Source organism: Panthera leo, chromosome A2, assembly GCF_018350215.1.
Source record: "Panthera leo isolate Ple1 chromosome A2, P.leo_Ple1_pat1.1, whole genome shotgun sequence".
Classification (NCBI taxonomy): domain Eukaryota; kingdom Metazoa; phylum Chordata; class Mammalia; order Carnivora; family Felidae; genus Panthera; species Panthera leo.
In genome coordinates, this window is record NC_056680.1 from 90,952,359 (window position 1) to 90,973,635 (window position 21,277).

Sequence of the window (21,277 nt, forward strand, 5' to 3'; positions counted from 1 at the left end):
GGAAGTTATTAGTATGTGGTCTCTGAGGGCTTTGTGTTTTTCTGATCTTCAAATAAAGGAGGTGGATGTGGTTATTCTCAAAGAGAAAGGCAGCATTCATGGATATGAATGAGACCCACGCATACTGGTTGACCTGGTATAGGTATTCGCGAACATAAAGGTTTGCTTTGACACTAAATGCAAGACCGTATTAAATATGTAGCTAGTTATCAGATTCTTACTAATGATATAATGGCTCAGAAATGCCATTGGGCATAACTTTCAAATATTGGAGAGGTCAGGCAAGTACTTCTGTGAAGGAGCTTGATAACTTGGCATGATAGGTTTAATAGCAGGTCTGGCAAAAAGATGTGAAGCAAACCCATTGTTTTCTTTTTGTTTACAAATTGCTTAATAAAAAATAGAACCCTATTCTGGGGCACAGTAGAGGCAGAACCCAATACATGAATGATATTACTTTAAATCTGATGTTACCTTGTGAAGGGTAGAACCATGTAACCTAGGAGCCACCGAGAGTTCTTACACATAATGTGGTTGGATAGATGGCTATTGATCTTTTTCTTTAAAATCTTCAGGGAAGAAGACTTCCATAATATTTTCAGTTGATGCTATCACTTACATTTTTAGCATAATTGCTTTAGGATTTAGCAGCTGTATACTTTTTTTTTTTTTTTAGGTTTTATTTTTAAGCAATCTCTATACCCAGCAGGGGGCTCGAACTCATAACCCCGAGATCAAGAGTCTCAAGCTTCACTAACTGAGCCAACTAGGTGCCCCAGCATCTGTATACTTTGTAACAAGAATTACAAGTTTGAGCTTTAGTTTTCAGATAGGTTTGCAAAGAGCAGTAGAATAAGAAAACATTAATCTGAACTTGGATTTATGAGACATCCATAGTGAGCTGAAATATTTTCTTCCTTTGTCTGAAATGAACACACATCATTATAATTAATGTGAAATAGAATAAATAACTAGATCATATCTTCCTGATCTATTCCTTAAGCAGAAACCCCTTTCCCCACTTCTTTTCTCTCTCATCCTTTTTAACCAGTTTATTTTCTGCTTGTGAACCACCCTCCCTCATTTTTTTCAAACCTATCTTAATTTGTTTTTACATTATTATTATTACTATTATTATTATTATTATTTCAGTGACATTCATGCATCTGTCAATGTGACTTGGTACACATTACACAATATTTCTTAAAACAGTAAAGTAACAATTCCAATATCAGACAACCCAGGTACCAATAAAACATTGGAGAAATGCTTCCTTCAGCATGAAGGTTAAGACTTACTTTTTCTCATTGTATTCTCATTTTGAGTCTGTGTAAGGATTATTAAATTAAATATTATGGTTCAATGGACCCTTTAAAGAAATACCAGATTTCCCTCATAAGAGGGTTCCTTCTTGAGGAAAAAGAATTTAGTTAAATAAACTTTTATTTTCATTTGGCCATTATTTATAAAAATTCATGCGCATGTCTACAATATTTACATATAATGTGGGAAACATGAGATAATGTTCCCATTACAAAACTTGGCACTGGTCAGGCCATCTAATGTAGTAATCACTTCTTGATTCAAAATTCCATGAAATGAGCAAAATTTAAGAAGAAAGTCACAAAGACTAGAAAAATACATTCAGTTAAAATTTTTTAAAGAATCAATTAGCTGGTCACTTATGATCTTATGTAACAAATGATGAAATATTATTTCATTGATCATGGGGACCTGATACTCTCTATCTTCACTAAAGTTTAAGCAAGAAGAAATCAGTTTGTTATAATCTGTAATGGATATTGATGAAGGATAAATTTCTGGACAGTGAAGAATGTTAAATATTATTCTTAAGAGATTTAACAAAATTCTTAATTTATAATTAACATTTTTATTCATTTAATATGTGAAGAAAGTTACATGCATTCCTTATGGAATTGTAAGGAGAATGCAGAGTAGCGTCTATATTTTGGAGTCTTCCTAATAGAGGTAGGTAAGAATCTAATCTGCCCATCACGATAAAAACAAGGCCATGCCCCAGAAGTTCATTGTACTTGAACTTCCTTCCAGCCCCTTGACTGAAGCCCACAGTTTATGATATATTTGGCATTTAGGAGTTTTGTGCGTTGTGTGATAGATGACCATGCACTGCAGAGGAATTATGTTGAAGCAGTGTAAAATGTGCACAGTTAAAACAACAACAACAAACCAACAACAAATCTAAGCCCATCCGTCATGAGAGGCAGTCCATTTAAGCCTGCATGATCAGCTAAGTGAGCCCTGGGTAAATGCACAAATGCTAGAACCATGTAAAGAGAAGGTAATTTAGGGGATAGATTAATGGGAAAATTCAAGTGGATTTGGAACTTGTCTTTTTTTAATTTGTAGTGAGTTACATCTCATCAACTTATACAGATGATCATTAAAGGTAATGATGATGAAAAGGATTTAACCATAAGGATTATTATTGGAAATGTGATATTGATGGATGTTCCTTGGCATTCTTTGATAATATTAATATCCAAAAGGAAAGTTTCCTCCCTGAGACGACATACAGAGCTCTGATTTTATTGAGATCATTTTTTTTTGAGCATTGATAGAATATTTTACTCATAGGAGGCAAGGCAGAAATTGTGATTCCAGAGATTAAAGATCTCTTGAATAAGAATATGTATCATTTGTCCTGTATTACTATATTTTTATAATTTTTTAATGTTTATTTTTGGGAGAGAGGGAGAGAGAGAGAGTGTGTGCACATGAGTAGGGGAAGGGCAGAGAGAGGGAGACACAGAATCCAAAGCAGGCTCCAGGCTTTGAGCTGTCAACACAGGTCTTGATGCAAAGCTTGAACTCACAAGGAGGTTCCAGGCTCTGAGCTGTCAGCACAAAGCCCAACATAAGATCATGACCTGAGCCAAAGCTGGACGCTTAAGTGGCTGAGCCATCCAACCACCTCTGTCTTATTAACACTATGAATATGGGGGAATTGTCTTATTTCTTATCAAAAATTAATGTTTTGTAATATACTGGGAAAAAGAAAAAAGGTTATAATTATCAGCTGAAGTCACGTAAGGGGTTAAAAATATTTTGAAGGAATATGTGTCACAGAGTTATAGGTAAAATTAGTCTTACATACAATTCTAATGAGAAATTTGACTTTCTTTGAAAGGGAGGATCACATAAATTATTATATGTGCTTCGTATGGGTTGAAAATTTAATTTATGGAGGTGTGTGAGTATATAGGATTGAAAAAATATGAGAGAAGTATTCAGTCATTCCAAAGAGCGAATGATCCAGTATTGTAAACATTTTAAACAGAATGGGAATTAGTACAAGCAAGGCAAATATCTGAAAGTAGCATTTTTTAAAAACAGAATTTAGGGGTGCCTGGGTGGGTGGCTCAGTCGGTTGAGCATCCGACTTCAGCTCAGGGCATGATCTTGCGGTCTGTGAGTTCAAGCCCCGCGTCGGGCTCTGTGCTGACAGCTCAAAGCCTGGAGCCTGCTTCGGATTCTGTCTCCCTCTCTCTCTGCCCCTCCCCCGCTCATGCTCTGTCTCTCTGTCAAAAATAAATAAACATTAAAAAATTTTTTTTTTAAATAGAAAAAAAATAAAATAGAATTTAGCATCAGCAAGTAACCAAGGTAAGCATGGTAACTAAGGAAAGACCAAGTAGGAAAAGCAGTTACAAACTGTGGCCTTCGTTGGATACCTTTTTAAGTATATTCTTTTTAAAATTCTCAATCCAGCACCAGTTTGTGGCACCTCCCACAATGATTCTGAATGGAACTGAATCAAGTTTTGGATGCACATGGCTGTTTGCGGTCCATGCACTGGCTGATGATTGGTTATTGAGATTGAGTGGTCCGTTCTATAGTTTTCTACCCTCCTCCCTTAGGAAAAGTAATAAAAGTCTGTTTTAATCGTAGTTAATTCAAAATCAGAGCAAGTGGGGTCAGTAATAGTACAGAGTAAGTAGATCTTCCTTTGTTGTAATCCTTCTATGGTGGAGACAGAGAACTGAGGTCACCCACCAACTACCTATAAATATCTTCCTATAGTCTCAACAAGAATTGTTTTCAACCCCTTCTTCCTCTTGCTAAATCATCTTCCTTCACATATTCTCCTGTGCAGTTATAGAATTACATTTTTGATTGATGTTTGAATCTCTTTCAGTTTCTTCATATTCCTCTTAAATGAACAGTGAAACTCCAAATTGAACAGATTAATAAGAATTTACTTGGATTAAATTATAGACATGGCTTAGAAATTAATCTGTTATTTGAAGACCAATTAAGGTTACATTATATCACATTTAGAAATCATAAATAGTTTATTCATGACAGTAAAAAAAAACAAAAACAAAACTATGCCTTATGAGGGGCAGGGACTGTCTGTCCCGACATGTCTCCTTCAGCACCATTTATTTATTTATTTATTTATTTATTTATTTATTTATTTTCAGACAAAACTGCAGTTAACATCTTGAAGTATAATAAAGTTACAATGAAAAACCTCATCTTTCCATAGTTTTCCCCTGAAGCAAGGCTTTATTCATCCAGACTGTAAAGACTTAAGCGATTGCATTTCTGACCTTGGCAGTTAGAATGACTAACTTAAACTTGTCACATTTATTAATAATCTTACGTGTTGTTATAGATTTGGTTCATGTAGATCATTACCCCTACCTCTTTTTTTCCTAAAATAATATTTGTATATGTCTGTGTTCATGTGTGTGTCTTGTTTTCTGACTCTGAAATGTTTATTATGCCTTAGACAGTTACCCCAGGGAGATTATGTAAAAAAGCCTGGAGATGGTGACTCTTTTTATAGCGACATTCCTCCCGGAATCAGCACAAACTCAGCATCTAGTTCTAAGAAGAGGTCTGCTTTTCTGTCGCATTTTCAGATTTCTGCCTGTTCCATCACACATTATTCCATTAGTCAGAACATTTCATTATTTTGCAGCAGGTTTGATTACTTCTTCCTTCTTTCTTGAATGTTAACAAATAGTATCCTTTGTTCTTTGATTACTGTGCTTCAAAATGCCATATGCTCAGAACCACTCAAACAAATCAGGCCAGAAATCAAAACAAAACTGAACTAAATGAACAGCAATCCTAAATCTATATAGAAATCATAGGGTTTTTCAATCTTGCTCTTATATGGCTTGAGAAACTATTCATAGTATGTGATAATATTTTAAATGGTGAGCTTTATGTCATGTTTGGTAGTCAAAGAAAAAGGTTACTGTCATGCTTCCGTAAAGCAGTTGTTAAGTTGGTAATATAAGTGTTGCGTTGAATATTTAAAAATTTTAAATATACCAAAGCTAAGCTTGCTGTGAAAAAAAAAAAAAAAGATCGCTTTTCTGTGAATTGTATATTTGAATATTATGATTTTGCTTTTTATTCCTGGAATGATTATTTCTAGACTTTCTAATTTAGAGTTTGGTTGCCAAATTAATTTAAGTATATTTAAATATATTTACCTGAGTTTTATAATAGGACAAATGGGGTTAATATATTATTTATATGTTTTAAACTTCGATCTTATATTCTTTATCCAGGATCTTAAGATGTATAAGACCAGTTAAAATTCTGCATGCTGTATAATTGCTTAATAAAATAAACTGGTAGAAGAAATAAATAGTTGGAATGTTTTAGGAAATTAGACCTCCATTCACATTGAAGAAATCTAAAATATTCCTGTGGAAAAGTTTCTTTAATATTGTTGGTGTAATATATAGAAAAAAAATTTTTGATAGCCCAGTACATTACTTTGGGCACAGTACTTACTTTGTAGACTGAAGTGGAAATTTCTAGTTTGTTTAGAAGAAATGTGATCTCTTCTGGAATTCTAAATAAGTGAATCATCTGTAAAAATTCTGCAATGGATTTCACTCAGTAAACAATCACAAAGGAGAAAAGAAAGAATCAGTAAATCTGGGAACTCTTCTTTATGTAGAACTATCTTAAGCATGAAGGATTGTTTTTACTCAGATAACATAGCTTAGAGCAAAAGTAAAAATATTAGTTTTTGCACAAGGAGTACAAATCTATAAGATGCCCCCAAATTTTTATTTTTTTTTAACATATTGGGAATTTTTTTGGCTAAGAGAATAAGATCTAAATTCTGCCTGTATATAAATATTTTCTTGGTCACATATTTAATTTTAAATTAAATAAGATGGTAAATAAGCAGAGAAATCAATGTATTCCAGTGGAATTTCTGTTGTCCTTCTGTACAAAATAAGATTCATTCTATAATTAGCAAATTTACATTGCAAAAATCCTAATTTGGGGAATTAATATGTAATAATTGTGCTGAGTTCCATTTATTTTCATTCATCTGTAGAAGATTCCTTTTAAAATGGACGTTTATTAGTGATTAACTGGAATGACGTATGGAAAATATTTTAAGCATAGTGCTATTTTCTAATGTATCTCAAGAACTTAAAATATTGACTTGAATAATTCCCAGATTTTAGAAAAATGGGTTATGACTTTTAAGCATTTAAAAATGGTATCAAATTATGTAACTCTTCCTAAGTATATATAGTTTGTCAAAATACTTTTTTTATGTGGTAGGTGTATGAATTTTGCTTCTGTAGACAGTTTATTTAAGATGGCAGGACACAGATAGCACAAGGGCATCATGGTACATGGGCTTTGTGAGAGATACTTCCAGCATAAACATGTGATTTAGTTCAGTTATTGGACAGTTAACTAACAACACTACATTTTGAGGTGGCCGTATTTGTGGAGAAAATGCCAATTCTCAGAAAACAGTTTTATTGTTTAAAAAAACCTGAATGTTACTTTGGTAAACGTTGACTAGGTTCAGTTGAACAGATCTTAGTGAAATCTCTTGGAAGTCCATGTTCTCATAATATTTGAATGAAAACCATTGCTTTACAGTTAAGAAACATCTATAGTGGGACCCCATTATAACTCTTCTGCTCCAGTTATATAGCTGAAATATGTAGTGAATTTGTTACATGTGGTTGCTGGCAATGTGATTGGCTTGCACTGTGTGCTGATACTTTTCAACTATAAACTATTGTAATGGGGTTCCATTGTATTTGACTTTTCTTACATTGAATGTTGTGTAATTCTGCCTTCTTCATGAAGACTTTCATGTTCTCTTCATTCTTTCATTTCAGATTTTTTTCTTTCTTGATTTATTTAATGCACAGTTGTGCTTAGAGATTTTGCTTACTGATTTTAAAGCATTCACTTGATTGTATTTTTGAACAGTATATATACATTTTCAATTTCAGGTCTAATGGGCTTTCTCATTCTTGGAGTGAAAGGATCCCAGACACAAAACACATTTCAGACATCTGTGAAAATGGACGACCTCGAAGTAACTCTTGGCAAGGTAGAGGGCGGCATTTTGAACAGCTAGTGTGTCTGTTTGCAGAACCCAAATTTTACATTTTGTGGTTCTTGGTTGTAAAGATTTGTTCTTTCCTGTAAGCTCTTTAGCTCTTCTCCCAACAGAGATGAGGGCATTTATTATGAAGTCCATGTCTTTTTTTCTTGGTTGAGAAATGATGGGATTCACTAGTACCAGGGCTCTGGACAAACTCAGAAGGCTGTATGTGCTATACAACCCTGTGTTCTGGGTGGGACTGGCTGGGAATATTACCACTTGAAATACTGTGTGATTAAACATATGGCAGTTGTTCATTTATATGCGAATCTAGCCATAAACCATCTTTTTCAGGTAACCTGGGAGGCAACAGAAAGAAAATCAGAGGCAAAAGATTTAGACCTCGGTCTAATTCAACTGAGTAAGTCTACACCTCTAATGGAAAAAGGCATTCCAAGGTCCTATGCAATTAGTGTGAAAAGTTAATTAACGAGATCATCAAAGAACTGTAAACCATGCCTCTGGTCTTGGTTTTGTCTTTTTAATTCCTTTTTGCCGTTTTAAAATTAACCATGGCTTTTCTCTTTTACATAGGCATCTCCGCAACTGTGCCCAAACCAATATTCACTGCTAGCGGGGTTCCCACCCTCGCTGCAGGCTTTTTCCTCCAGTAACCTGCCATTGTGGTGTCTTGGTTCCTTTTGAAGGGAATTTTGATAACATTCCTTTCTTCTCATCACCCGGGGTCCAGCCATTCCAGAGGGGTCACCCTTCCTCTTCCCAGTATTCACACAGCCTAGAAGCATCAGGGGGAAATTCCCACCGTCCTTGAGCATGATACTGCTCCCAGTGTGAAACCACCGCTCCGAGGGCTTCATGGCTGCAATCTAAGCATTCTCTCAGACTAATGGAATACACTTCCCTTTTAAATCTTCCTTCTGAGGACATTTAAAAGGGCACTTACCCAAAACTTGCTCTTTAACGGAATCATTGTCACTAAGTGCAACACTGTCCGTTTTAAATGATAGCCACACATTTTTTTTTTTTAAGTGGGGGGTGGGATCACAAGTTACATTTAAAGTTACTTCTAATGAGGTAAACACCATGCACTGTTTTTGTTTGTTTCTTCACTTAAGAAAGTACAGCAAAAGTAAGCTTCCTCAAACCTGACGTCGAGGAATAAAACACACCCTTGGTATGCTTCTGGAACTTCCTTGCCACCAGGTTTTCATTAACCGTACTTTTTTGACCTACCTAAAGTTTTTTTTTTTTTTTTTTTTAACTTATTTCTCACTATAGTGCTAGTTATTGTTTTCAGGATCACTATTGCTTCTTCATGCCTTAATACTTTAAAAATCTGAATAGCAGGTATTTGTTAACTGCTTGTCAGAAACTTATGTTAGCTTTTCCATCATATACCCTGCTTTTTCAGTCCAGGAATAATAACAGTGCCCTGAAATTTGGACCTTCCTGCTGATGGTATTGTCTTGTAAGTGGCTTGTCAAAGTTTGCTAGAGGACACTTTACCTTAGAAACAAAATATAGGTTTAAGTGATACCATTGCATGGTCCAGAATGGCATCATAGAACTCCATCATAAATAACTAATCTGTTAGAGTTTATCTTAAACATTTCCCAAAGCGCTTGGATGCTTTAGGGCTCATTGTGGATAAACTCTTCTTGGAATGTTGTTTGATTTGTTTTGCATGAGGTCACCTGGTAAGAGCTCCTTAGCTCATCTCAGTTGCTCACAAGAATACAGATAAAACTGTCAAGTGTTCTTCAGAACTTCCTTTGTGTGCTGGTTAGCGTTTTAATGATATTTCCTATAATAAGGCTTTGAAAACTCCCGAGTGGAAATAGATCAACATCATAGTAAAGCTATGTGTTTAGGACCCAAACAGCACTTGGTGTTTAGCAAGATTCATACAATATTTGCTAGTGCAGTCACTTATTTTAAAAATTTTTCTGTAGAATTCCCGCTCATATCATATGATGAAAATTGTAATACTAGATAGCCCTTAATAAATCTCTTGCCTGTGAGATAACGCTATAATATTTAATAAGACGTCATAGTGGAATCACCTTTGTGAGAAAAAGTAGTAATGACTCCCTCAGATTTTTCACTTTCTGCATTTGGGTTACATGACTCATATTAATTAAATGGAACCAAGCCTGTGAAGTTTACCACTATTCTCACATACCTTGTTATATGGGCACTATATACATACATACTTTGTTTTTTCTTAAAAGGAATCCTAATACGTAGCATCTTAGGAATTACATTGACAGTCATTTTTTATACCTTTCCATATTCGTTAAATAATCCCTCTTGCTTCTGATACAACAATATAATTTGTGGGACTATAAGAGGAGCAGAATGACCACAGACAAACATACCTTTTTTTTATTTTTTTAGGTTAAAAGGTATCGTCAGGTTCATTATTTCCATATCCCCTTTAGTACCCATCATCCCCAGGGATGATAAAACATCAGGACATGAATTAAAGCATTCACCACAAATGCATACCCTACTAATTAACAACATAAAATGTCCTTGTTTATTGTATTGTTTTGACACTCAACGTTTTTGCATCTTCCTCACTGTTGTACATGCTGTGAAAAGAAGGTTTTGGCTTAGACTTTGTATTATATATTGTGTTTTTACAGGAGGGAGCCCCAAGCACCTGAGCCTGGGCACTCCCTCGCCCAGACAGTCCCATCCCAAGGCATAAGCCCAGGGGGCTCTGACAGCCCCCAGACAGGGAGTCTGGATCACAGGTCAGTCTCCACCTGCCCCTTCATTCTGGGCTGCCACTTAATCTCCCTCCTAGTCCCTTCCTTGGCTGAGAACGGGGTCATTTGATCTCTGACTGACCCCCAATGTCTGCTTGGACATGGTCCTGGTCCAGCCAGCACAAGCTAATTTTCCTCTGCCTTTCCATCCTGGAGAACACAAAGAGCTCTCCTACCCTGTCTAACGCATTTTTTTTGCATGTTGCGCTACAAGCCAAGTCAAGCCACATAGGCAGGTTTATAGCGGTTTGATAAACTCTCATTACTTCCACCACCGCCACCTAGAGATGCTAGGAAGCCCACTGTGAAGACACTTTAACGGGCAGATCCCCAGAAGGAACAACCTTTGAGAGCTCTCTTCAGTGACCTCTAGTGAAGTGATCACAGCCTTCTGAGATGCTCCTTGAAATGGAAGAAAAGGTCCATCATGTACAAGCCAAGCCATGTAGCTGTAGGTATCATGGAACAGCCATGGCATCAGTCCTTTGAGCTTCTAAGATTGTCAGTGAAAGGAACACACGTCTCCTCCTGGAAGCTGCCTGTGGGTGACTCAGTTTGCTGTGTGGCTATGTTTCACCTGATAACAGCTGCATGGGCTTTTTCTACGGTTTTCCCCAGGCCAGAGCATTCACTAGCCTTCATCTGTGGCTGCACTTGCTTTTTGACATTTTCTTTTTGTTCAAAGTCTCGGTGGAAATTTTTATGCAAGTTTTAATTGGCTATCTCTGTGAAAAGTGCAAGTTGGCAATGATTGTGGCTAAAGGCAAAACTAGTGTGAAATTGTTCCTGAGTCAGGGAACACTGTCTTAGCAAAAATGGTCTTACAGCCATAAAAGGCAACCAAACCCTTCTCTTAGGAGGGAACTTCATTGGTTATAGCTAAAAATGAGGGAAAGGACTATGGAAAAAGTAATCTACTTTTGTTTATATGTCTGGAAATGTCATGATTTAAGTGTATTTACAAACTGAAACCAAACATGGTAGAAAGAAGCAAAGTTTAACCCCAAACAAATAGTGTATTTTACCTTTCCCTTGGTTTGTTTCCAAATGACTTGCAAAATTTGATGGAGCTTGCATCTTCGTTATCTATAGTATCTCTAGGAGTTACTTTTTAAATGAGAAAACTCAGTAGAACCTGCAGATGATTCCAACACTGAATTTGTTGAATCTGTTTTTATTTTACAAGGGCACATTCTAAAGAGGATGTGTTTTTGCTTGGCTCCCTGAGTAAATCAAAGAAAACTCTAGTGGGAGGGGCGGGGGGAAACCCCCCCAAAACAAAAACAGACTTGCACTCCCAGTTTTACCACCTTTTTACATTTTCCTTTGCACAGTAATTCTGATGGAGACTTTGCCAGATCCATCATGGAAATGCTAATTAAGGTCATTAGTATCCTCTGGCAGTCACACAAGTTCATGATCAGACACTCAGAAGGCAACTTCTGAGGTCCATTTGCTAATGCAAACATGAACACTTTAGTCTGGAGTGCATGAAGAAAAGGAAGGAGTTTTGCAGCTACAACTAAAATTGCGGAGCCCAACTTAAAGGTCGTGCAGGCCTGTTTGGACCACACTTAATGTGTTTTGGGGTTCCAGGATCAGAAGAGCAGGGGCCCTGTCTGCTCTTGATAGAGCCGGCTGAGGCACCTATCTTTAACTCCAGCTTAGGATCTGCTGTCTGGAGTGAGACCGTGAGACCAAGGCCTTGTAAAGTCTTTTTTTCATACTGGAAAGAGAACTTTGCTCCTTTTAATTGTTCTTGGGGCATTATATACCCAAACACCAGGTTGGAATTGCAGCCATCTGAATATTCTCAAAAAGCATCGTTATCATTTGAAAACCAAGGAACCAAATGAGAGGTGGCCTGGAAAAAGCCACTTTGGAGGTGGGTGAATGAGATTACTGACAGTACTATGATTGGAAGGCCGCTTCTGATCCACTTGGGGAAACCACTGGAAAGATTTTCCCTGCAATGTTGAATACATTCTAGAATGCCTCGAGCCTTGTTGTAGCTGAGTTTATTCTCATGTCATTGTACAGACTGCCTCATAATCACCCAACATCCATCCTGGTTTATTTGCCATAGTCACTTGCATTTGGAGGGTGAAGAACATCCTTGCTAAGCTTGTGCTGTGTATTTTCAGATTTTCTATCTTGTTCTGCTTTCTTTGTTCCTTCCATTGCTTTCTGCAGGTATTTAAACCCATGGTTCAAAAGAGACTATAATGTAGCTAAGTGGGTAGAAGATGTGAATAAAAACACTGAAGGACCATACTTTAGGTATTTTATAAATTAATTTTATATCCTTTTCAAACTCTCCCAGCACATACAAATACTGTAGTGTGACTGGCGCTCTATCTTGTATCTCCCAATACAAGTTCCCATAGGTGGAAAGGGTCCTTGTTTATTTGCTGCCTTTTGATCTCTGTTTCTGGCTTCGTGAGCAAGTCTAGTTTTTGTTTTTTGTTTTTGTTTTTTTCCTGAATGTTTCAAATGAAGCCATTTGAAAGGGTTGCCATTTAGTGCATGTCCCCATCACCATCTTGAGCTTTTTTAGTAGCTTTATCTTCATTTTATGCTATGTAGTGTTCTGTGGGCATGAAACATACTTTCCACTAATAAAGAAGCACTATTAACCTGAACAATTTAATGTCTAGAATTTAGCAGTTTCATAGTGCATTTTTCCTACTTACTGCCTTAAGAGTGCATAGTGCGTACAAGGAAACTTAAGGGAAAACATGAAAAGAAACTAAATGAAATCTAGTGGAATTTTACTTTGAGTAAAACCAGTGATTTAATGGAACTTAAAATTATCCAGAGAATCTTGACCACAAGAGAGTAGATTGGATGAATTTAGGTTTCATTTTCAGTACAACCGTTTGCTCCCAGACAAGGGCAGTGCCGAGAAGTACTTTACAGATTTGCAACAAAACATTCAAGGCACTTTTTATGCTAGTAGAATGCTTGTATAACACTTCAGACAGAGCAGGAAGCAGACTGAAAACATGTTCTTGGTTCACAGAAGAGCAGAGTATCCCTACATTTTAGAAACTCTAGAATTTACTCAATCCACTGTAGCTCAATCTAACGTCAGAGGTCAGAGAGAATTTCCAAGAGCTCTTAATGGCATTTTTTCACTCTTTCTAATACCAAAGTGATTTCCTAGAGGTAAATGTCCAGTTTATATCTGACTACTTTGTGGACAACTAATGTAAAGAAGAAATATGGACTCAATTACGACCTCTTCTGAACACAATTAGCTTTCAGATTACTTTTTGCCATGACTTGGGTCAGCATTAATAGATATCAAAATATGTACGTGTGTTTAACTCTCAGCACCCATATAAGGTGGACTTTCTCTTCCAGTGTACCATTTAGTTTAGACATGTATAGTTTGAGAAAATGATTAGACCCTACTTGCATTTTATTTTGATCCATACATTTGCATATGCCCCAAGGAAAGCATAACCCTGCCTGCTCACAACAATATATCCTGCTTTTATACCCCATCTTTCCCTTCTGCCCTGTTCCTCTGCTTTTACCACTTTCTCACACTGAACCTCATACACATACACTCACATTCAAACATCCCACCCTCACCTGTAGCTCTCAAGATGGCCAGCGTCAGGAAGACAGGTAAGATTATTTTGAATGTTATTTGGAATCTTGGCTCACCTGCAGTCCTATTTCTCCTGTCTATCTTCCTCAGGCTTGTGGGCAGATTGTAATTTGTATCAGCCATGGAACCCAAACAGAATGACTTTGGTCGCATATGGGCTAGGACTTTTATCCCTAAATGGACCTAGCATCTTTGCAACACTAATTTGTGAAATGGTACCCCGGAAGAGTTGTTTCACCTCCCCTGGGTCAGCTGAGTAGTTGATGTGGCTCCCAGAGAAGAGTTCACATTTATTAAAATCAGCACCCAGGTCTGCCCAGAAGCTGCATGACTAAACGCAATTTGGATGGGGAAATGCTTTAGCACCCCTGGTTGCACGTGCAAAGCTGCGAGGGCAATTTTAGAGGGTTTCTTTATCTCCTCTTTTAGAATTAGATGTCACCTCCCACGGTGGATGGCAACATTATGAATTAATTATTAAAGTCCGTATTTGTATTTAAAGGCTAGATAAAATCCAGTGGAGGTTTATAATGTAACTCTCATTTTAGGATTAATAAGCATTATGTTGGTAGGACCTGAAAACCAATGCACAATTTTTGTGAAAGTCGTGAATAATCGAAGATGCCCCAGAGCTTTTAGCACAATGATTCTAACACAACAGAGAGAATTTCATCCACCCTCTGTCCAAGCCAATCCTTACATAGAGGGCCGAAGTGCATTCACACTTTGGCTTATGCTTTGCCAACCCTGTGCTTAAGCTCAGATATGCTTCAACAGTCACCAGGTTATTTGGGATTCCCTCTCCTGCCAAAACACCGATGGGGGCAAAGGTCATTTTATTAATCACCCATGTGGTGTGGGCTTTGTGGCATCCTTAATCAAAACACAGTGGGGACTTTGTGAGTGCTACAAACTGGTCCAAAGTATAGCCCAGCATTTAAAATACTACATCCTCATCACTATGAAGAGAAAAGCAAATGCCAAAAAGTTTTGAGTGATGGTAGTGCCTCAGCTGTGCTCCCTTACGCAGTTCTGTATCCGACACTGGTTGCTCAAATGGTTGCCAGCATACACTCCCATCAAGCAGGACAAGAGCATTATCTCCCCATACCCACACCCTGGGGGCAGTTCTGTTGGTGACAGTGCTTTCCAAGCTCTGAGCAGGTATCTTTTCTCTGGAGTATTATGCATTTGATTACTCAGAGTCCCATGATCTTACGGAAAATGCAGTAGCTCTGAAAAGAAACCAGAAATAATTATCCTGTATTGAGTGCCTGCTATATACCTTTATCTCTTACCACATCATGATATTTGGGCATTCTTACTCCCTTTCTATGGATAGAGGAAACTGAGACACAACCAGTAACTCAGGGTAGCACAGCTAGTAAGTATAAGAATCAGAATTATCAGCTTGGCTGTGACTCCAAAATCTGTTCCCTTTCTACTTCTCTGTAATTACTTAAGAATAGCAGGGGGTATAGTGACTACTTAAATTCTATCCTAGGACACATTATAAATCCTTCTGGATTATATAAAATTTGCATCTGAACAAAGACAAGTGAGTAAGGGTGGACCCGTGTCCCTCATATGTGACTGGTGTGGTTTCAGCCATTCCTGGGGGCAGAACTGAGCTTAGCGTGGCCTTACAGACATGTTTAAAAAAGACAAGCCCAGCAAGTCTCCTGTGGCCCCAAGATAGACCACAATCCATGGGCACACAGGCACACATTCATTGTGTAGCCTTAAATGGCACCCATTAAGGTTATATGGTTTTTTAAAATGCTGTAATGATAATCATTAACATTTGTTCAAAGATTACTTTCTAAGTGAATGAGCTGGGCCAGTGCCTGGTTTTCAGTAAATGCCAGATTGGAACTACCAGGCAAGTAGCCAGGGTCAGAAAAGACTGTGGAGGCAGAAATCTCTCTTTAGACATTTGTTACAAAATTTTAGTTTGCTTTTATTTCCCTAAGCTGATTTACCCCACCTTGTTCTCTGCTCTTATTCTGACTCCTGTTCTGGTGCTGAATAACCCCTCAAAATAATATGCTGTCACACACCACCCAACCTCCAGGACATGATGCCCCTTGCCCCTACTAAAACCATCCCTACTAAAACCCTAAGGGCTTTTCTTCCCCTTAGGGTCAGTCAAAGTGTCAGCTAGCTGGCGTATTCATGTGAGAGGAAGTATACATGCAATCTCTTGGGGGATCTGGAGAATATCTTCTGTTTTGTTTTCACTCACCATTGGCTTTGGCCATGGAAAAATATTTGGAGGAAATATTCCAGCACCTCTCATTGGGATGGCCTGGTATGTGTGTAGAGCTGGTCATTTGGACTCATGGCCAAGTGAATGACTGGCATGACTGTGAAGCTATAAGCTAACAGCTCATGCTATGGACACATCCACACTGTAGCAAGTTAAGAAGAGGACTCATTTTGCATGTTCCCCTAAAGCAAACAAGATTTATTTCTTTGTGTACCTGACTAGCTTTCCTGAACTTGGGTTTCTTGCCAGTAGTGATTAGGCTAAAAATCTGAACCCAGGTTAACATCCCTTGTTTTAGAAATATGTATTTAAATATCTAAATACAAAAACTTACCCTCATTCTACACACACTGAATATGTTTCTTAAAGGTCATAGTCATATTGGCAGTGTTTTCTTAAAATTAAAAACATCCTTAATTTCTGCATTAGAAAAAAAATGCAGTAGCAATACACTGCCTTAATAGTCTTTCGAAGGATTTGAAGTACTTGTATTCTTAGTTTTACCCATCTGCTCTGTAGTGGGGAGCATCAGCACAAGAAAAGTCAAATATCTGTGATATTGTGACTATTCACACTGCTTGAACATTAGACCAGTTCACACTGGTCCTGGACATTTCCCAAAACTAGAGGAAGTGTTAGGAGTTACAGATTAAAAGCAAGTTAAAGCAGTATTGATTCTTACAATTGAGCAAGAAGGGTCACTTGAATCTCAGGACTTGTAGGAAAAAGTATTCAAACCTCAGCTTGAATTTGGTGTCTATAACATGGAAGCCGGTTTGAAGACTACAGGAGAACTAGAGCAAAGCATAATATATGGATGGGAACCAAAATTTACAACAAGGGGGAAAGAAGAACCCTCTTGATGCCTTTGCATGCAGTGCAGTGGATCTTCCCCTGCCCAGCACCGCCCTGCTGCTGACACTCCCAGGCTGTCAGTCCCCCCAGCAGGTGAGGTGCCTCCTGTGGCAATAATACCTGTGCTCTGATGTGGCTGTGTAACCACTTCAGCGGTGTGGCTCATAGCCACCAGACACTGGGAGCTGAGCAGTCATAGATGTGGAGTGGTAACATTTGTGAATGGATAGGTACTGCTGAATCAGCACATCTGTTTCCCTTTGATATGGTGTAAGTGAACAAACTCTCAGCTGTTTTTTTTGTTTTTGTTTTTGTTTTTTTTTTACTTTGAAGACAAGATAACAGATGTGGGCACTTCCTGTGAGCTCAGCCTAGTCACACATATTACCACTGCACAGGCAGAATACAGAAGAGCAGAATACATCACAACTCATGCATATCTTTCATATGGAATGTCTTCATGATGGAGATAATACACGTTATCTAAATAGGAAGGGTATTTGTGTTTTGTGTTCGTTTCAGTAAAATTCCAGTCACTAAAGTGTAGCCACCTGATTAGAATGAGAAGTACACCCTACATGAGTTAGCAAGATCTACTTCTGTGGCACAAAACCCTCCCTGTCCAGAAATGCTGATTGTAGGGACTGATCAGACCATTTTTGTATGTTCTCATCAGACTCGTTGTTTGGCTGGAACTCTGCACTCCTTACTGCTTGCATGTTTACTAATTTATTATTAAAACCCCTCTATTTGCCTTTGTTCTTTCACAACTAACACACTGGCCTCTGAATGCATGAGTTATGTGTAAACTGGTGTGTGACTTAGCAACTAATAAATGTATCAATTGTATTGTATTTTCAGAACTTAAAAATATAATTGGAATTACTGTACTAAAACATGTTTTACATTAAGTGGTAAAAACAAGGCAGAATATTCCTATGTTGTACATTTAATTTACCATTATGAGCTCTTAGAATAATTTTGCCCCTTCTCCATTTTAGCTTTTTATCTATTCTATAGGAAACTTCATGATTGGCTTTTCTAGTTGAAGAGTCTGATTCTGTGTGCTAACATTTAAATAATCCATTGCAGTTATGACATTAGGAAAATAAAATTCCAGCATTCCAGTGTTGTGAAGAACAGAGAATCTCCCAGTAGTTAAACCTTTGCAGTAGTGGCCTATGAAAATTGCAATCAGAGGGATTGTTTTGAACCTACTTTTCAGATATTTGAAAGAGATGTTAGGCAGTCACATAGTATTTATTCCATGTGTTCTCAACATCTCAGGACTCTATCTCCTGCCAAGTCTCCTTCTTCATCAACTGGGTCTATTGCCTCCAGCAGAAAATACCCATACCCAATGCCTCCACTTCCTGATGAAGAGAAGAAAGTGAACCGACAAAGTGCCAGGGTATGTGGAATATACACTAATAGCCTCAGTCATTATCGTTTATCTATGAGTTCATGCTTTAAAAGAGAGAACTGTTTTTCCTTCTTTATAAAAAAAAGGGGGGGGGGAAGATTTTCAAGATTCCATTGAAAAATAGAAGATTCTTGGGGTATGGGGCTCAGATTTATATTTGCAAATGAGTTTAATTACTGAATTAATTCTAGTGATATTTGGTATGTTTTAATCATTCATTGCTATGTATTTATATCTTTTATTATACTTCATAGCTTCTATATGACAGCCTGGAATAAACAAAACAATGTGTTTCGTTTTTATCAGTTTTTTAATATACCTGGAAATGCCAGAGATGAAATAAACTAGCCTCATCTTCATGCCTAATTTGCTTACTTAGGCCTTTTACTGGCTAATAATACCCAATAGGACTTTAGAAATCAGAACCTGTGACAGAAAGACCAGTGGCTTAGAGGCAGGGGTGGAATTTGGATACATATGAAAATCTCTAATATTGGGGCGCCTGGGTGGCTCAGTCGGTTAAGCGGCGGACTTCAGCTCAGGTCATGATCTCGCGGTCCGTGAGTTCGAGCTCCGCGTCGGTCTCTGTGCTGACAGCTCAGAGCCTGGAGCCTGCTTCAGATTCTGTGTTTCCCTCTCTCTGACCCTCCCCTGTTCATGCTCTGTCTCTCCCTGTCTCAAAAATAAATAAAACGTTAAAAAAAAAAATTAAAAAAAAAAAAGAAAATCTCTAATATTAAAAAAATATGGCAATGGGTATGGTAAAATTTAGCAACCTCTTATATTTTAAAAAGACAGATTTATTTTATTTTTTTAACATTTATTTATTTTTGAGAGAGAGAGAGAGAGAGAGAGAGAGCGCGCACAAATGGGGGAGGGATAAAGAGAGACAGAGGCAACGGAATCCAAAGCCAGCTCCAGGCTCTGAGCTGTCAGCACAGAGCCTGACTCAGGGCTCAAACTCATGGACAGGGAGATCATGACCTGAGCTGAAGTCAGGCAATTAACCAACTGAGCCACCCAGGCACCCCTAAAAAGCCATATTTAAAAACACATAAGAACTGATTATATAAAAATATGGTTAACCATAAGTTTTATTTATTTATTATTTATTTACTTTTTTTTAAATTTGTCATTGGGTCTTCACATAGAAGAACCAATTCCTTTCTACTTTATTTTTTAAATGAAGTAATATATTACTATAATCTAGTAATATAATTTAGTATTGTCTGCAGTGTTATATTAGCTTCAGGTGTGCCAGAAGTTTCCTTAAATACTGAGTCCTCTTTTATAACTTTAATTATGGTTCTGCTCAGCCTCACAGTATTCCCAGAATACATCCATTATGTGAAATTTGAGAGGTAGTTGAATTTAGAGAGGCAGACTGGCCCTCAGAGAGGCTTAAATGAGAGATATAACTAAAGAATACTTTTATTGGTATCCAAGTTCTGTTGTGGTCAGTTACAGTGTAATGTTGATCTTTTCAGAAATAATTTTGCAATAAAATAAAAAAAAAAATGGAGCTTTAAAAGCCCGGGCAGATTTATCTGCTAGTGGGTCTCGGGTTCCTAGGTTTTTTGGTGTAGAAAGATATTTCAGAGCCTCTTTGATGGCTTAAGTAATGGGGTTCAAGGTATACACGAATCATTCAAATTTTAACTCGATCCACTCGCAGTCAGTAAGAAAACTCGCTAAAAGCAGATTAGATTACTATGATCAAAAAGACTTTAAAACTAAGCAGTGGTGTTTTGTGAATTACGTGACAAGTTAGCTTCCTGTGTTCATATGGGTAATGGTAAAAGATGGAAAGGAAGAAGAAAATTCAGATTCCCAGCACTCAGCTTTCTGGCTGTAAAAAACAGAATCGTTAATAGGCATCCAGTTGTTCATGACACGAGTATGTGGTAAAGAAATCCAAGGCTGTCATCCTTCCTCAGAGAATTGTCAAAGTATAACACCCTACTTTTTACCTCTGATAAATTGTTTACATTGCTGTTTTGCTCTGTCTACTTGGGGATATTCTCTCACCTGTTGTCATGCCAGGGTGCAGGTTATTGTTCCCACAGGAAAGCCCTGAAAATGACAGCTCCCCAGAGGACATGGCCGGCTCGTGGCCTCTTCCTGGCAATGAATGGGGCGACAGTGAAGACTGTAACCCCGGGGACAGTGTGAAAGGCCCATGGCTACGTTCACCATGAACATCCACATGAGCACATAGCAGAATCCTGAAGAATAGGCAGCCCATCTCTGGCCTGTCTTGGAGGGCTGGGGAGTTATCAAACGAGCAGATCTTTTTTACCAGCAACCCCTCCGTTATAGTCATCTAGAAATTAGAAACGACCACAGTCATGTCTGTTCCTAAAAGTGATGACTTGGAAAATTCTTCGCTCCTTTTTCCTCAATGGGATGATGGTGATCTTCAGGTTCCACCAGTGTCCCACCAGTGTAATCCCTCTGTTCCCCTTTCTGCAAGCTGTCACTAATTTTCTTAACCGTTTGAGAGAAAACTGGGCTCACTGAAGCTGAAGCCTGAACCCTTTACCACTCCATACCATCATCTGAGTGTCAATCCAGATGTTCTTACCCAGCAAACTTCCTGTTTAACCATTCATTTTCACTATTCTCCACCAACAGGGGTCATTCACACACACAAGCATCCTTAGAGTTGAGAGATTTGTCCTCCAAAGGGTGAGAACACAGGCGTCTCTACCATAGTCTTTGTGGAGTAGCCAACATGACTATTGAGAACAAGATTTCCATGAAGATTCAAGAGAACCTATTAAATAGGGAACCTACATAGAAACATCCACATAGTCACTTAGCCGTTTCTCCTTTTTCTGTCCCAGAATCTCATTAGGTATACAATGACATGCTCTAGATTTCAGTAAAAATGGAATTTGGATTAATTTGGATGTAACTTAAGTCACACTGGTCTCTA

At 37.8% G+C, this 21,277-nt stretch overlaps 1 protein-coding gene across 16 annotated transcripts in view; it reads left to right on the forward strand.

Moving 5' to 3' along the window:
* The window catches only part of ADAM22 (ADAM metallopeptidase domain 22), a 242,406-nt gene that overhangs the window by 213,336 nt on the left and 7,793 nt on the right, over nucleotides 1-21,277 (forward strand). For 3 of the 16 annotated variants that reach the window (XM_042917060.1, XM_042917181.1, XM_042917070.1), the window contains 6 exons: nucleotides 4,778-4,972; nucleotides 7,284-7,384; nucleotides 7,733-7,799; nucleotides 10,048-10,158; nucleotides 12,367-12,453; nucleotides 18,204-18,327. In XM_042917060.1, coding sequence (XP_042772994.1) covers nucleotides 4,778-4,972; nucleotides 7,284-7,384; nucleotides 7,733-7,799; nucleotides 10,048-10,158; nucleotides 12,367-12,453; nucleotides 18,204-18,327 — 685 coding nt within the window. Of the gene's footprint in view, nucleotides 1-4,777; nucleotides 4,973-7,283; nucleotides 7,385-7,732; nucleotides 7,804-10,047; nucleotides 10,159-12,366; nucleotides 12,454-18,203; nucleotides 18,328-21,277 lie in introns of those variants that run through there. The other 13 variants (XM_042917115.1, XM_042917125.1, XM_042917164.1 and 10 more) reach the window with 11 other exon arrangements.